This window comes from Epinephelus fuscoguttatus, linkage group LG23 (assembly GCF_011397635.1).
Source record: "Epinephelus fuscoguttatus linkage group LG23, E.fuscoguttatus.final_Chr_v1".
Taxonomy (NCBI): Eukaryota; Metazoa; Chordata; class Actinopteri; order Perciformes; family Serranidae; genus Epinephelus; species Epinephelus fuscoguttatus.
The window spans coordinates 31,184,117-31,202,334 of NC_064774.1; the positions used below are offsets into that span (position 1 = coordinate 31,184,117).

General features: G+C 41.1%; 2 protein-coding genes across 6 annotated transcripts in view; both read right to left on the minus strand.

The window, feature by feature from the left end:
- map4k2 (mitogen-activated protein kinase kinase kinase kinase 2) overlaps window positions 1-3,359 on the minus strand; it is a 48,963-nt gene extending 45,604 nt beyond the window's left edge. For all 5 annotated transcript variants that reach the window (XM_049568139.1, XM_049568137.1, XM_049568135.1 and 2 more), the window contains exon 1: window positions 2,938-3,359. In XM_049568139.1, coding sequence (XP_049424096.1) covers window positions 2,938-3,030 — 93 coding nt within the window. In that variant the 5' untranslated portion in view covers window positions 3,031-3,359. The remainder of the gene's footprint in view (window positions 1-2,937) is intronic.
- A 4,269-nt stretch (window positions 3,360-7,628) lies between these two features.
- Window positions 7,629-17,560, minus strand: men1 (multiple endocrine neoplasia I). The gene is made up of 10 exons (XM_049569067.1): window positions 17,279-17,560; window positions 15,325-15,805; window positions 14,996-15,204; window positions 14,493-14,621; window positions 13,306-13,346; window positions 12,400-12,487; window positions 12,080-12,216; window positions 10,396-10,540; window positions 8,994-9,167; window positions 7,629-8,901 (listed from the first exon to the last, which is right to left on the minus strand). The coding sequence occupies exons 2-10, from the start codon at window positions 15,758-15,760 to the stop codon at window positions 8,386-8,388; spliced, it is 1,875 nt and encodes a 624-aa protein (XP_049425024.1). The 5' UTR covers window positions 15,761-15,805; window positions 17,279-17,560; the 3' UTR covers window positions 7,629-8,385.
- Window positions 17,561-18,218: the final 658 nt, after the last annotated feature.

The following is an 18,218-nucleotide window of genomic DNA, read 5'->3' on the forward strand; positions in this document are numbered from 1 at the left end:
ACATTTGTGATATCAGCAAATACTGAATCATTGGCTAAAGAATCGATATAATATCATATCGTGATGAAACTTGATTTACAGCCCTAATTCTTCTTCCATGCCCATAATGCAACTCCACCACTGACAGCTGAGTCTGAGATTGGGATGCATTATATTAGTAGTGGCTAACACAGCCTGAAGCCTGCAGCAAAGAGGAAAAGCTACAGAGGTCTGATTAGATCACTTCTTTCTAACTCCACACCTCCAGATTTTTTCAATTAAGAGTAAATGTAGAAAGTTGTGAAGAAATGTCATGTGGGATTTGGGTTTAAGAAAGAAGGTTTTTGTTCCTTGAAGACAAGGAACAAAAATTCAAGAATTAAAGTTACTCTTGAAAATCTCTGAAACACAACAACACAGCAGCCAAAGTTTCACCCAACAGCTTCACCAACAGACAGTGACAAAACCTAAGCGAAGAATCTAACAAATACAAAGGCTCGCTGCTATGCTAAAGCTATGACCTTCACAGTCTGCTGTTCATCCCTCCGTTAGAGTTCCACACACATGAACAATCTATGACAAGGAGCACTGAAGCTGTCCTACAAACACACTATGTCGGCTTTCACTTCACTTGTCATCCATGTGTATGAAGGCAGAACAGCTTCCGGAGCTGCTGCTGCACTGATTGACTGTTCAGCCCAGAACATAACGTGAACAAACCACTGAAAGTGCTCTGAAAGCGCATAGTTCTCATGGGAAGGAAACAGAAAATACTTTATAATAGGTTGAATGTGTGAAGTATTCTACAGCAAGCAGATGGGACATTCGTCTTGAGGATAAAATCTCCCATGTTTCTGGTTTTGGTGTAAATAAAAAAAGAAACAATACAAATTCTTGTGTTGCTTCAGCAGGATGCACAAGGCACCGGGGCGGGTTACCAGCACAGGATGTTTGCATCCTGACACTCAAATTATGAAGTGAAAAGAGGCGACGTGAGCTAGTTCCTACTGAAAACAAAAGTCACATGGTATGACCACAAAAAACTGTAATTAGATATACATTTGTCAACCATTAGAGATTTTGAGACCATTTATGTTGTGATATCTAAGCTTTTGACATCAAGTGCCTTGACTTGTCAGATACAGGGCTACGACAATTACGATACAATACGATTATCGATTCATCTGCTAATTTATTTTCTCAATCAACTGAGTATTCATTGATAAAAAGTAATGAAAAAGTGGCATTTACAGTTTCTTAGAGCCCACAATGATACATTCAGTTTGCTTGATTTGTCTGACCACAACCTGATCACCAGAAAAAAACATATATGTATTGTAAGTTTTGCAAACCACCAATACATTTCATTTGTACATTTTTGTGTAGTGGATGTGTTCCAAACTTAATGTTTCTAAACAAGACTGTGGTGAATGTGTGGTTAGGTTAGGTTTAGTCACAAAAATCACTTGATTATCGTTAGGAAAAGATCATATTTTGGCTTTAAACACCCATGTTCAGTGCCACGAAAGCTGCTGAAAAAGCAGGTGCAGTTTGCTAAAAACATCCAGGTTCCATGGCTCAAATACTGCTGTGAAACACCTCCATGTGTCTGTATAAAAAAAACTGACTATAGCGCCTGTCTAGTCTTCAGACCACTCAAAATGCTTTAACACTACATGCCAAATTCACCCATTCACACACACATTGCTACACTGGTGGCCGAGGCTACCATACAAGGTGCCACCTGCTACTCAGCTTAAGCATTTACACACACGTAACATTTGGGGTTCTCAACATGCAGACTGGATGTGCCAGGGATCGAACCGCTGATCTTCAACTAATCATTGCAGTTCCAGTCAGGTATTTCAATACCTTTCAGTAAGCAAGTACAGTATAGTATCGTGATATTTTGTGTGGCAATATTGTATCGATACACAAACGCCAAGTATCGATATTTTATTATATACAATACTAATGTTGTAAATACAAATCAAACGTTTGGTAGCCTACTAGAATTATAAAATAAACTGCTTTTTCAGTCCACAAGATACATGTTGCTGCAATAAAGACACACTGAAACTATCTCATGAGAAAAACACAGATGTTGACACGGTTTTCCTTAATTTGCGGTCGAAAAAGGTATAAAATCGCAATATATCACAATATATGTTATCACAATACATTGCAAAACAAAATCGCAATAATATTGTATCATGACCTACATATCATATTGGGGGGCCTTTGTTTAATCTATAAACTGTTGATTTACCCTGCTGATTAGAAATATTGTGATATATATCAATATTGCAATACAAAATAACATTGTTGTAGGAGATTTTATGCATATTGTCCACCTTTATAAAGACAACATGAACCTGTGGCACAACTGATGCAACAGGCTGGCAACTATGTCTTGTAAAATGTTAAAGGAGATCCTGGGTTTCTTTGAGGGGTTTAAAGAGTTAACTGGCTTTGCTGTAATGACATAATGGCACACTCACACACTCACACACAAAAATGTTTTGGATTCATATCCTTTACACTGACTTTATTTCCAAAACTATAATTCAAATTAATTGGACAATTTTCAGTATTATTTTCCTATTATGAAAAATATTGTTGACATGGTGTGTACTCTGAGATATGACTAAGTGTGTGCTCTGTAGGAGAAATGCTCCTTAAACGTTACAGAGGCAATAATAAGGATTCCATGATGTTATGCCTCAGCTTAATAAAAACCTCTCACATGCAGCACTTTATTTGATATATATCAGAGACTTCTCTAGATACAGCTTCACCTTGATGACAGGAAGTGTGTGTGTGTGTGTGTGTGTGTGTGTGTGTGTGTGTGTGTGTGCAGTGGGAGAATCTCTGTTGCTCAACTATAACACGTCCTGATGAAGGTTATATTTCTGTGTGTGTGCTGCGGTGAAAACACGAGGAAATGTTCTCGCTCACCTTGAACACATCTCCGTAGGTGCCGCACCCAATCCGGTGGATTAACTCGTAGTCATCCAGAGGGTCCAGGAACGACACCCCTATCCTGTCCATGTTTGGAGACACCTCTGGGTGCTGTGGGTGAGCCTGGCGGGCTTTCTACTCACACATCCCAGTTGTTGTAGTCCGGGGAAAAGGCAGCAGCAGATGAACGCACTCTTCCTGACTGGCTGTGTGGCTCGTTAATGGGAACTAATTGGAGCTGACTAATTGCTGGTGTATCGATCCGGCTGGCACACACACACACACACACACACACACACTGACACGCTACAGGCGTGTGTGTGTGAGCAGATAGTCCCGAGTGGTGCTCGAGTCACATCACGCATGAGCGAAGACACTCCACACTGTAAAAAATTGCAACCCGGGTCGTTTAACTTGAACTGTGGTGTCGACCTTCACTTCCCTACTGTAGTGCTTACCAGAAAAAAGATACAAAGGTAGGAGTGGTTAAAAAAACTAACTCATGGTGAATTAAAACTATAACATATAAAAGTCTCAGGGATAAATCAAAACTCTGACTTAATTTTGACTTGCTAAGTCAAAGTTTTAACTTTGTTCATAATCTTGAGTTACAAAAGCCAAACTTCTGGCATTGTGGTGTAATACAGACTTAGCCTCATATCTCATAAGATTGTCACATAAATCTGATTTACAAAGCCTTACTAAGTCAAAATTGTGGCTTATTATTTCATCATTTTTACTTATAATCTCCTAGACATAGTATGTCACAATTTGAACTTCAAAATGTCCAAGGCTTTGGTTTTTGACTGAATACATGGAACTATTAACCTCCCCATTAGCCTCAGATGCATGGGTGTAGATTGCATAAAGGGGGTCAGGGGACACGTCCCCCTCAATATGTACTACATGTGCCTTTGTCTCCTCCAATAAAAACGTGAAAGTAGCAATGGACCTAAACGTTTTTTAGGTCGACGATCCCTTAGCACAAAGAGCAATGGAGCAGTGACCCCCTATTACATTCATTCATTCATTCATTCATCTTCTAACCGCTTCATCCTCTTGGGGGTCGCGGGGGGGCTGGAGCCTATCCCAGCTACATTGGGCGAGAGGCAGGGTGCACCCTGGACAGGTCGCCAGACTATCGCAGGGCTGACACATAGAGACAAACAACCATTCATGCTCACATTCACACCTACGGACAATTTAGAGTTATCAATTAACCTAGTCCCCAATCTGCATGTCTTTGGACTGTGGGAGGAAGCCGGAGTGCCCGGAGAGAACCCACGCTGACATGGGGAGAACATGCAAACTCCACACAGAGGGGCTCCCACGCCCGGATCGAACCGGCAACCCGCTTGCTGTGAGGCGAGAGTGCTAACCACCACACCACCGTGCCGCCCCCCCCCATTACATGTATTTTGTAAAACTGATTTGCACTTAGGAGAATTCTCTGAATATTTTCAAGTCTTCTCTTGTTTGTATGAAAGAGGATTTAAAACCATGTTAAGGAAAAAAATCTTAGATTTCAAGAATAAAGTTGTAAACATACGAGAATAAAGTAGTAAATCCATGAGAATAAAGTCGTAAGTCTCTGAGAATAAAGTCATAACTCTATGAGAATAAAGTTGTAAATCTACAAGAACAAAATCAAAATATTACGAGAATAAAGTCGTAAATCTACGAGAATAAGAACGTAAATCTACAAGAATTAAGTCATAATGCTACAAGAATTTAGTACTAAATCTACAAGAATAAAGTTGAAATAATACAAAATTAAATTTTAGGAGTTTAATTGCATAATATTATTATCGGTAGCTTTACAATGACATTTTCGTAATATAATGACTTTAACCTCAAAATTTAAGATTCTTTTTCTTAAACATGACCTTAATCTTCCTTTGTATGTAGCCTATAGCTGTTAAGTCAGCAGCAGTTGTAGCATGACTTGGTGCATTAGCCTCACCCTCTGTGCTTTATTTTTCTGAGGTGGACGATGTGTCGGAGTTTCTTGTTCAAAAGTTTACAAAATAATCCATCGTGGCTCACAAGAATGTCTGTACTCTTGGAATAATAATGTAGCTAATTAGCCAATATGCTTTAATAGCAAGTAACAGTTAGCCAACTAGTTTACCGTTACGTTTGGGGGTTCACGGTTAAAAAAAAAAAAAGGTGTGGCACAGTTATTTAGCATTAGCTAACTCACATGATTGCACAAGGATTCACGGGTAAATGTTAGCCTATCAATCGTGTTTTGTACTGTTAATTAAATGGGTTTCTATGAATAGGCAAATCAGTCTCAGCTAATAATATGTTGGATTCATGTTGATGTGAGTTTTCAGACACACATTTAAAAGAAAATACTGAAATTAAAAAAAATAATAATAATTTAAATGATCAAGCAGTAATTTGGTGACACCCCTTGCAGTAACTCTGAGGACCGCCTAGGGGTCTGTGAAAACTCAGGCTGGTGCACTAAACGCACAAATTGGTGCATAAAAATTCATAAGACATAAGTGCTCCCTCTGCTGTTGAAACAAAACCTACACCCTCCTCAGATGTATAATGCTAAATTAGCAGATGTTCGCATATGAAAATCTAACCGCTTCATCCTCTTGAGGGTCGCGGGGGGGCTGGAGCCTATCCCAGCTGACATCGGGCGAGAGGCAGGGTACACCCTGGACAGGTCGCCAGACTATCACAGGGCTGACACATAGAGACAAACAACCATTCACACTCACATTCACACCTACGGACAATTTAGAGTTATCAATTAACCTAGTCCCCAATCTGCATGTCTTTGGACTGTGGGAGGAAGCCGGAGTGCCCGGAGAGAACCCACGCTGACATGGGGAGAACATGCAAACTCCACACAGAAGGGCTCCCACGCCCGGGATCGAACCGGCAACCCGCTTGCTGTGAGGTGAGAGTGCTAACCACCACACCACCGTGCCGCCCCAAGCATATGAAAATGGTAAAAATAATTCTATGATAAAAAGCTAAATATTTGACCTCTTTTCTCACTTACAATGGTAACATTCCAATAAATCAATAATTGATACGCTGGTTTAAAAATTCGATGTATACCACTATTTGCAGAGAATCATGTCATTTTCAAATACTTGGTGTGTCATAGTCCTGACCTTGCATTTCATGACTTTGACAATGTCAAAAATTTACTTAATGATTATTAATAGAGTAAAAACCTCACAGTTTTAACCTAAAAAGTCGGAATTTCATTCTAAAATATTGACATACTATCTTATCATCTTAAGCTAGTGTTACATATTTTTTATTCCATTTTTCACATTTTGTTTTCCTTGTGGTGGGATTTTAAGATGATTGTATTGAAAACATGTCATGTTTGAATCTGTTGTGTCTTATTAACTTTTTTGTTGTGTTCATACTGATTGATGACATAGAACCATACTACATGCGGTCCCATTCAAGTTTAACCGATGCACTTGAGCTTGCTGTCACAGATTAATCACTGCTTAATCTGCAACTGTCAAGTGTCTCATGAAAATCACTGTTAAACCACAGCTACATGACATAAATACTTAAGTTTCAATTTCAGAAAGCTTTTCTCAGCACTTCTCTCTTCTTGCTCCACCCATTAGTCAAATGACTGTACAGTCAGTAAATTGTTAGAAATTTGGTTGCTATTTATTCTTCTTTTTTGCAATTCAATATCTTATTTTTAGGACCCATTATCTCATATTTATTCTTTATGGTTGAGAGAGAAATTTTGCTGCATTATATTTATGGGTTGTTCATCTATCCCATTCTCCTGTGTGCGATATCTCAAGAATGTCCTTCAAATATGGCACAAACATCCACTGGTCGTCAACGATGAACTGATTAGATTTGGGGATCAGAGGTCAAAGGTCAAGGTCACTGTGGCCTGGTCCATCTCATTCTTGCAAACGCGGTGTCTCGATGCCGTTAGGGAATGTCTTCAAATGTGGGACCAACGTCCACCTAGCCTGAAGGATTAACTGATTAGAATTTGGTGGTCAAAGGTCACGGTGACCTCAAAAAACATGCTTTTGGTTTTAACTCAAGAATTCGTGCAGTGATTATTGCAAAGGCTCACACAAATGTCTAAGAGAATGAAATGAAGAAGTGATGACATTTTATATCCAAAAGGACAACTTCACTGTGACATCATAATGTTCTACAAAAACACATTTCTGACCATTATTCAACACCGTAACTCAGGCACAGAAGGGGAGAGATTTAGTCAGGTACTGACCTGACACCAATCTTAGGTGTTCACTTTGAAATTGTGCTGATTGTACAGATCCTCTGTGCCATCAGCTCAGAGAATTTTGAAGTAGCCATGTTTTGGAATTTGTAGCTTCTTTACAGCAACATCCATATCTGAAGCATTGTAAACTGTCATGGCTACATATGGGTCTACACAGACATGGATATAAAGTGTAACTTTAACTTGACTGGTTTGCAAAGGCATACAACTGGGAGACAGGAATTCTAGTTTATATAATGACGATGAAGATACCTGAAGAGGAGGAGACCTGCTTCTCTGCTGAACATAGAAAATGGCACACCCACTAGTGTCCAAGCTGAAAACACCTTGATCAGATGGACATTTTTACAGCTTCTTACAGCTCAGTAACCTATGAACATGTGCACTTACATATCATCAGATTCAACACATTGCATTTTCATCAGGTCTTTATTACTTGCAGATACAAAAACAACAAAAACCACAAGTCATCAAGCAAATAGGATGTAGCAGGGCCACCTAATGTGGCTCCGTCTCAACAGTGCATGGTCTTCCTGGGCTTCTCTAATCATTAGAAATAGGCCTAGCTTAGCTATCCTCCAAACTATAGGCCACCTACTATAGAAAAGAACAAAGGCAAAGTAAGGCAACATAGAGCTAGCAAGAAAGAAGCTGTTGATAGAGCAGAAGTGGACAATGTTACACAGTAACTATCCTAAATTAATTACTTCCAAGGCTTCAGTCATGGACAGGTCCCTAATGGTACCAGGTAATATTTACACATCTGTTTGTTGTATTCTGGTCATCCTCATTACTTTGGCTTCAAACATCCACGTGAGTCAATGAGAAGTTAATAGTCAGTGTGCAATTGGCTGCCAATTAAAACACAAACTAATGATGAATGAGTGCTTACAATCTAACAAACCAGGCAGTTCCCAAGAAAATCTTTTTCTCCCTGGCTGTAGTTAAATAAAAACAGAATCTTCGCTCCTTCAGCTCAAACCTGATATGTGGTGCTTAACTCAAGTGTACAGGTCATATTGCTCGGATCAATGAGGATATTGACTGAACTGGACCTCTGGATGAAAACACTGGTAAAAAGTTTCACAAACAAAAGCGAGGTTAATCGGGTGTCCGTGCTGCTGTTCACAGTATGTCCTACAGAGTCTCAACAACTCCTCCTACAACAATCAACATGTCTAGAGTGACTTGCGCTGGCGCTTCATGAAGGACATGGAGTAATCCCCGGCTGGTGTGCTCTTCTGCCTCTTCATCTGGACCTGTGACTGGGCGGTGAGCTGCAGCTTGATGGCGCTGGAGTTCACCTTGGCTGCACACAGCAACTCCTTCATGCCCTTCATCTTCTCACTCTGGAAGGTAACCACAGGACCGGCAGGAGAGGGGGATGCCTGTTGTTGAGATGAGGGAGAAGAGTCCGGGCTAGGGGACTTGGGTTTAGCGTCAGCGTCTCCGCCTCGCAGGCTCTGGGAGGAGCGACGGCGGCCCTCTCCCACCTTCTTGGGCTGGGCTGCTGCAGCTGCTGCAGGCTGGGTGGATGGGGAGGTGGGAGCAGCAGCAGGAGGAGAGCTCTGCTCATCAAGCTTGGACTCTCTCCTGGGGCCTCGTCTGCGGCCTTCCCGGGGGTCATCACTGGACAGGTCGTCATCATCCTGGGACTCTGGCTCTTTGGTGATGATCGACACCTTCTGACGCACCTTTGGAATCAGACCACACTTATTTTTAGCTACAAAGCATTTACACACCAGCCAGCTGAAGTACAAAGGCAGAGCTATTCTGGGTTTCTCACCTGAGCATCAAAGCGGCTCAGAGACTGGACCAGGTAGGTGGCCCAGCCCACATGAAGGACCGGTGTGGGACTACCCTCCTCCCATTTGCAGATACCATCATAGAAACGCAGCAGGTGGGCAAAGCATTCTGGGTCCTGGAGTGCTGAGAGGGCAGCTGCCTGCTTGGGCTGCTCCTGAAATCACAGTACATGTCACTTAGACCCCATCAGGGTTCCCACACAGTTTGACCAATGAATTTTCAAAATATTTCCCATAACTTTTCCATAATGTTGGGGGGGGGGGGGGACTGAAGATCCGACAGATGGATAATAAATGGAAATGGATAATAATTTTGACACATCTGTATGCATTTGCTTATTGATAAACAATAGACATGCCTAATAATTTTGTTGCAACCTTGCCTGAACCTGAGTGTACACATTACCTTAACAGATTAAGGTTGATCCCTGTCACGCCCATCTAGGCTCCCCTGGTCCAAGTGGATCAATGACCCAACACAGTGGGCAAATATTTCCTATCTGGACATCATGTATGGTCAGTTCAGGCACCATTTCGTCACCGGTACTGTTTTAAAAGTACCGTTTTAGGACCAGTATTGGAAAAAACCTACATGATACCCAGCCCCAGTGAACAGCCAACTGTTTAATCTAGGCTGAGATTTAGTTGGGGACGTCAGTCTGATGCTGCTGTACTGTAGCGGCCTCCCACCCAAGCTAACATCAGATCTCAGTGTGAAAGCTTTGGTCAGCCCGCCACACAACAGCTTTTCGACATTTTCCCGTTTCTGTCCTGATGTGACAGCACGTTTCTTTCCCCAAGAGGTGGCGCGGCCTTAGAAGTGACACAATGCCAGTGTGGTCCGTGTGTGTCACATGATACTGGTGATGTTTCAACAGCCGCACAGATTTTACATTACTAAATGCAACGAAGGTATTTCCCATAAGGTTTAACTTTTTTTTTTTTAATCATTTTATTTTGATCATGTCAGTTGTAACATGTCAACCATATTCTATGTGGTGTCACTCTAAACAAGTTATACATATACAAACAAGCTTTCTCACTTGGTTCATTCAGCTAAACAATCTGGCAGTTAGTGGGTATAAATATTTAGTAACAACTTATTTTTACATGAGACCTTTGTGTGCTGAAAGCTATTTTTATTCAGTGAGACACAAATCTCCACTTCAAACAGTTTCATTATAAGTAGGCTGCAGATCCAGATCATTATCCAGATACATATCACATGTTAATAGGAGGTGGGAGGGTCGGATTCTCAGGTGTATTTTGTCCTACTGACAGCCCCCTCCCCAAACAGTAAAAACTGTAAATGAAATAAGATGACCAGATCTGAAAGTGTAATCTGCTGGATTGCAGCCCTCCTCTGTGGCTGGAAATACTTGCCTTGTCAGCTCCTTCTCCTCCCTCTGCTCCCTCCGCAGGACTCTCTGCAGCAGCAGCTGTCTCCTTCAGCAGAGTGGGGATAACATCGTTTGCAATGTCAAAGAACTCCTTGTAGATCTCCTCGTCCTCACGGAAATAATTATAGCTGCAAGTGCAGGTGAGACGAAAAGGACTTTTAAATAACAGCGAGGGGAAAGAAAGAAGAAAAGACTGAAAATGTCATGTTACAAGCCAAATTTCTGTTCATCTACTGAGTGTCTCTTCTGTTACAAAAGATATCACTGCGCTGAGTTCAGATTAAGAGAGTTCTTTTATCATTTTATATCTTTCAGGATGTAATGTTGACCAGTGACATTCCAACAGTCCAGACAAGTGAACTTTGCTCCAAAATCTACAAAGAATCCACTGTTGTGAACACACACACACACACACACACACACACACACACACACACACACACACACACTTGTAGATGGTGCACAGAGGGCGAGCTGAAATTGAAGAACAATGGAAGAGCAGGAAAAGGAAGCTGATAGATGGGGAGAGAATGTGTGGTGTGGTGTGGTGTGTTGGGTCAGTCCTGGTATTTTTAGCTGCAGCTCATGAACAGTGTGTTTAAAGGGGAGGAGAGAGCGTGAGGATGCTGGACACTTCCTGGATCGACTGCCACACCCTCTCCAACAAACTGGGACTGGGCTTTGTTGTGGCTGATGTCAGAGGAAAATCACCACAGAGAACAACCCCAACCAGAGCTCAAACTCAGCTGTCACATCACTTTACTTTGATACTTAGCTCTCAGATGAGATGGCTCGTGAATGCATTTTGTCTTCAATTTTTTTTTAGTAGTCAACACACAAGGGACAGGGAAGATAGCTTTGCATTTACTGCCATCTTGTGTTGATCTGTTGCAATAACACCTAAGGCTGCTCGATGACTACCATACTCTGATTTACAACAGCCCTACTGTAAACACCAGCATAGTTCACTGTAATGTTGAGAATATCAGTTTAAAGGATAACTTTAGAATTTTTCAACCTAGATCCTATATTTCCCCATAAATTAATTTTTTATCCTAAGTGTCTGACAACATTATGGAAAGCACCTCTACAGAAATAGACCTTTTTTGTTTAAGTATGATGCTTTTTGTTAAACCAGAAAAAGCCCTGAAATCGCTATTGCCAAACCCACCATTTAAATAAACAGTAATTTTGTCATAACACACACTTCATTCAAAGTTGGCAGGAACCAAATAAAACTCGAAAAATGCCTTGGTTTGTCTTTCCTCTGTTCCAACAATCACCAACTCCAGCTTGGTTGAAATGAACCCTTAATTCACCCAGTTAGATGTGAAAATATGCTGGCTCTACACACTCTAAAATTACTGTTTATTTAAATGGAGTCTGGTGGGTTTGGCGATGGCGATTTTGGGGCTGTTTCTGCAGCAATACTGAAGCAATATGCTGAACGCAGCTCCACAATGATATAATATTTTTTTTAGAAGTGTCATGTTAACATGTGGGAGGTTAGGCTGTGATGACTCTACACGTTAAACGAGTACTTGAATGCTGAAAATATTGTGTACTCATCTTCCCAGACTGAAAATACGACCTCACACTTCCATCTGAGCACGAAACTCATTCATTCTACACACTACATATTAGTGTTTAAAGCAGTGTGAACTCACTCCTGCATGACCTGAGCTGCCTCAGCCCAGGCCTTGAGAGCCTCCCGCACATCCCTGTGTCTGTAATGGAAACCAGCCAGGTACATGTAGGGGTAGATGTGCTCGTTGTTGTAGTGCTTCTGAGCAGAACTGACAGCCTGAGAGAGAGTGAGAGAAGAGCACAGAAAAAAAAATTACCTCCTATTTAACATCCTGATCTATAAAGATTTGTGAAACACTTGGGAGTTTTGAGTGAAGAAAACCAATCTGTTGTTGTTTTTATATGACTGTGTCATGCAATTGTCAAATTGAAAATAAATAAGAGACTCCTTAAGACTGACCTTGAGGTGGATTTTCAAGGGGTTCTCTTTGCCTGGGATTGGATCCTGATCTTCAAGGTCTGCCAGGGTGCCCATGGCCATAGGATACCTGGAACATAGTACAGGAAGGGAGGAGGTTGTGAAATCTGGTAAGTTTACACAATCAGCTCTTCATAGTGGACAGGCAGTGTATAGAAACTGAGAAGCCGAGTTCAGACCAAAGATTTGTGACGAGACGAAATCATTTTACAACGTTGCAATGGAAAGTTGCCACAGTGTGTGAACTGGCTGGTCTGAGCTCGACTCAAGCCGGCTGATGGTGTCACGTGCAACTCAGCTGGTCAAATCGCCAGTGGCTGGCATTAAAGTGTAAAGCACGTCACCAGACTCAACAGCCAATCAGCTTGTAGTGAAGTCTGCTGGTCAAGTCAAAATGACTGCAAATGATGTGCTCACTTGCTGCAGCAGATGCTCTGTCCCCGCCCTCTGTTTCTGTCCTAATGGTGTCCTGGTGTCCCCCTACATGAAACATTCTCATTGACTGATTAATTGGTGCTGGTTGTTTATATCATTGTGGCATATTGATTATGAATACAGTCTATCTGATGCTTGTTCTATTTTTTTTTACTGCCTCATCACTACTACAAATGCAGCTGCAGCCAGTGTCTCACTATCACTATTCTCATTCATATTTTAAGAAGCTACAAATTATTTTCAGCCATAAAATAAGCCTGAAAAGGTAGAAATCAGAAGTACAGAGAGTTATTACATAGAGATGATACTGTCTCATCTGGCTGCATTGGTGTGAACCTGCAGGTTTTTAGAACGTTGCAGCAGCGCACTGCAAGTAGCTGCCTGCTTCAATTCATCTCATTGCGAATCTTTGGTCTGATCTGGGCTTTACTAACTTCATCAACATAAACTCACCTGTCCAGATCACCTCGATCGTACAGCAGCCACAGGAGTTTCTGTTTAATCAGGGAGAAAAACAAAGAGATAAGGAAGAGAAACACACTGACTGATAATATACCAATGATGTTATCAGGTAAAACATACACAATATTTCACAAGTGTTTGCAACCATGTGAAACTTTATTAGTGATGGCCAGGTGGTGATTCTTTACTTACATCGACTGTGGAGCAGGCCTTAATTTGCAACACTTCTTTTTTTCTTAAAAACTGAATTAAAATTAAGCGAAACTGACACCCTTAAAAAGTACATTATCTGAATCAGATATTCGTTTCACCTAAGTACTTGGCTCAACCCCAAAATGAACCACTCTGCTGAGAACGCTTTCTCCTCATTAAAAGAAATATTGTTTTCAGTCACTTCTACTGTACTGTTTCTTTAACACTGTTGTGATACTGTCAGTGAATCACTTCCAGCACAGATCTTTCACATTAACAGCTTTCATTTAGCTCAAAGGCATAACCCTGTCTTTTCCTGGTAGGCTTTTAATGTGAAACTACTGCAGGAAGTGTTAAGTTTTCATTTAAGGTATCTTAACAGCAATCTAAAATAAGACGACAAAGAAGTGATTGGAAATAATATTTATGTTAAAAAACAAGTGAGAGCAGCAGGTGGTGAGTATAACATGACATTAAGAGTATATGTAATTTCAGGTGTTACAGGTGTCTCTTTCCATTTCTCTATTAACGGTCTACATTCTGACATTCCAAACTACACAATTGCATATAACTTCATGGTTGAGAGTGAGGAATAATACAAAACTATTTAGGATGGTTTGACCAGATAAATCCTATATGGGAATCAGTACCACACATTACAGTATGTCCTGATGAGTAGGATATTAACTGGGGAAAAAAATTAAGTTGTGAAAAAGAAATACAGCTCTGATTGTGCAGAAATCAGTAATCATGAGGGAAAATGGCACATTAGGCATCAAACTGCAGGACAAAAGAGAACTGTCATGTAAATTTCCCGTTTCTATACACAAGCAAGTCAAATTGTTCCATGTCAGACTGGCTCTTTGACATTTAGGTCACCGCTTCCGCCAGCATCTGCGGTGAAACTGAAAACTGTGGTGTGTTCCGGGAGATTAAAAAAGCAGATATGAAACAACCCACTTCACACTACAAGTGGCAGTGCTCACCTGTTGCAGCTGCAGGAGCTCAGAGCTGTCAGTGTGCAGGTCCAGTGAAGGGTTGATGGCACAAACCATGAAGGCCACCTCCATGTTTCTGTCACATTTCATGTAGGAGCCCTTCAGATACAGCCAACTCTGAGTGAAACACAAACATGTTCACGGGAATGTTAATATAAAATATTTTCAGTCTGTTTGTCTGAAAGCTAAAGCATGGAATAATTTGTTTGTGCAGTTTTCTGTCATAATCTAAATCTAAGAAGGGCTACCTTCATGTTTATTTAGAGATGTTGGAAAAAGAAGCACAAGATATCACAAATGAGACATGACCGTAGTGTGAAAAGCATCCACCATAACACAAAAAATAAATAAATAAAAAAAAAAAGAAAAAAAAGAAAAGAACTGAACTTAAATACTATTTCGTATCCTGAATTTAAACTATGTTTGGGTGTTTCTTTAAGAGCTGTGAGAACAGTTCATTATTATTTCAGGTAAGCCGAGGTCAGCCTCACCTTCTCACTGACTCCTGCTGTGACTGTTTGTCCTCGTCGGTCCTCGTTACCCTTTCCGTGCCACGTGACCTCAGCTGTCTCTTCACCATTTTTGCTGAAAATCACCCAGGCGTGGTCCTCAGACAGCGCCAGGTGGACATCCTTTAGACCTAGAACCTGGCAGGCTGCCACCACTGCAAATGCCACACCTGAGCTGTCCAGTTTGGTACCTGGTTCAAATGTAACAACAAATTACTTTAATCATCAGTATGACATCATTACTTTCAAGTCTATTCTTACCATTACAAACATCTTCAAAAACACTCATTTCATTGTAATACTTGTCATACCAGTGATGAGACTGAAGAGGGACTGGATATGGGCCCGGTCCTTGAAGTAAGAGCGGCTCAGACTGTTCCAGATCACATCTGAGACTTTCTTTACCAGCTCCCTGCTGGACCCTGCAGCAGTCCTCCGGTACTGGGACAGGTCCACCGCACCGCGGATCTGGGCTGTGAAGCGTTCATACAGTGCAGAAATCATACCCAGCTCCACTGTGGGGAAGCAGGAGTTGGGACAGTCTGGCTCCAGTGGTTCAAACCGCACCCCAGGAACATTCATGGGGATGACCCGGTTCACAGCTAGGAAGTGCTCAACGAATCCCAGGACCAGGGAGAGAAGGGCTAGATCTGGCTCAGACTTGCGGAGCTCAGCGTCGAACAGCTGAACCACACCGTCGATCCCCCGTAAGGGGAAGTGCTTCTTCTGGGCTGAGTGTAAACCCATAATGTCCACTGGCAGTCAACTCAGATGCTCTCCTCACCTGCAGTACTGAATGTTACACAACAGTCAGATCAACTTCACATCAATATTACACACTGATGCAGTTTAAAGTTGGAAAATATTTAGCAAACATTACTTAAACAGGAGGATTTTGTGTATTTTATCTTTTATATCTTTTTCGTCTTTACTGTTATATTGTAAAATAAATCTAAATCTTATTGATTGGTGTATGTGAGCCATACAAATAAAGCTGTCTTGACTATTTGTTGTGGACTATTTACAGCAGTGGATTTATCCATATCTTGTAAGTATATTGGGCAGCAAGACAGTGTAAGTGAGATTAAATCAAAAATAAACTACAGCGTGTGTGTTCATGGAAATGAAGGAACATGTCACCCACTGCAACAGACTGGCTCATCTTTATGTCTTATAATAGTTTTTGGGAAACAATTGGGTTCTATGGCACAAAGGATAAGACATATCGGAGCTGGATACACACATAATACTTATTAACAGCTACATTGTTTATTGGTTTGGGTCTGGATGTGAGATTTGTTGACCAGTAAATATTGTATATTGCCAGACTTATAATTCCTCATTACAACATATGTATACTTCCTTTTTTAAAAGCTGACTGTAAAAAAAGCATTTTATTTTGCATACGAAAAAAGTAATATTATTTTTTCATAAATACTTTTATTCTGTTTTTATAAGTTAAAAAGAAATGCGTCACTTTGTGTCGTATATATTTTTCGGAGTTGTACGGAGACCTATCGGCATTATTAAACACCTCGTTAAAAATGTCGGAAATAATAATTTAGCCCGTGTAATTGTACCTGCCGCACGCTAAACAAATAAGAGATAAAGCCAGACAGTGACCCACAGTCGAGCAGCTTGACTCGTTGCATAACGCTGGTTACATCAATGCCGCTAACATGGACTATATGGCGCTTTGGTGGGCGGGGCACTCCTACTGCTACAAACGGAGCTACAGTCAATTCAAAGCGGCTAATAGGAGCTCTACGAAGCTCGTGAGTCCGATTGATACGCCGAAATGTCTCTGCAACATCACCAATACTTACCGTCTTTCAGAACAGACCGAAATACTCAATTTAATGAATCAATGTGCCCGCCTGGTTAGCTAGTGTAGGCTAACTAGCTAACTTTACTAAGTTAAGTTAGCAAACGTTACTCACTTCAGGTTGCTATCGGTGTTAGTTTATTGAATGAATAATGTGTTATTTAAATAAGTGAGATAAAGTAACGTTACGGAAATATCCCGAACCACAAAGTGAGCCACACACTGATGTAAACAGCTCGGGAGCAGATGGCTGAATGACGACTGTTGTCAGAAGCGGCTAACAGGCTAACGAGCCGCTAGTTAGCTGAACTCGCCACTTTTGGATAACGCTTATGTCCCTAGCACTCTCGCGAAACATATCGCCACAGTATGCTGCAACACCGACTCGCTCTAAGCACTTCTCAACGCAAAATGTGACCAATGTGTAAGAGAATACGTACCCGTTTTCTCACAGCCTCAGCCACATGTTTTTGTTTGTGTCCCCCTTCTTTTGCCGCGCAGTTCAGTCTGCCCGATAGTCACTTGCTGTGTGCCACCAGGCTCTACGTCTGCGTAACGGAGTGGATCTCATAACGACATGTCGGTCGCTGTCAAGCGCAGTTGAACGCCGTTAGGCCCATCCCCATGATTGTAGATCTTCAGCACGGCGTATACGTTTTACTCTCATGTATGCTGGGAAATGTAGTTCGTAGTATGTTACTCGTCAACACCACCAGTAGAGGGCAGCATAATTCAGTTATGTGATTTATTGCCACAATATAGAACAAAGGTAAGCATTACATAATGGAAAATAAGCTACAATAAAACCCACAGTTTAGTGAAACTGTACTGTAGCCGTGAAGTCAATACATCTACATCATTATTCAAAACAATTTTGTCACTGCGGCTATGGCTGGCTTTGTTACTCACAGATCATCACACGAGTTTATATATTCTACCCCATAAATATTTATGCCATAATTATCAGACGCAATATTTTGGTATAATTTACTCAAAATACGTATGTTGCAACCTCCAAATGATATAATGGCCGAAAAACAAAATCCCAATTTGATTCAGAGCAGGTATAACATGGTGTCTGTGTTCAGGAATATTCCTCTTGCTGCCTTCAATTGCTGTCGAATATCTTTTCATCGATTATGAACTTCACAATAAAATGACAAATTCCGACTAAAACCGTCGGATTTATTGATATAAGAATATATTTTTAAAAGTCAGAGAGGATAGAGGTAAAGTCGATGAGCAGTGTTGATTAAAATAGTTTGATGGTTTTATGGTATTGTACTTGAACGCAGATACAAGTCCTGTTTGTCAGGTTGAAGATGAGATATCGGAGCCTAAGCGGAGACCTTGAACGCCTCTCACCCGACATGTTTTTCC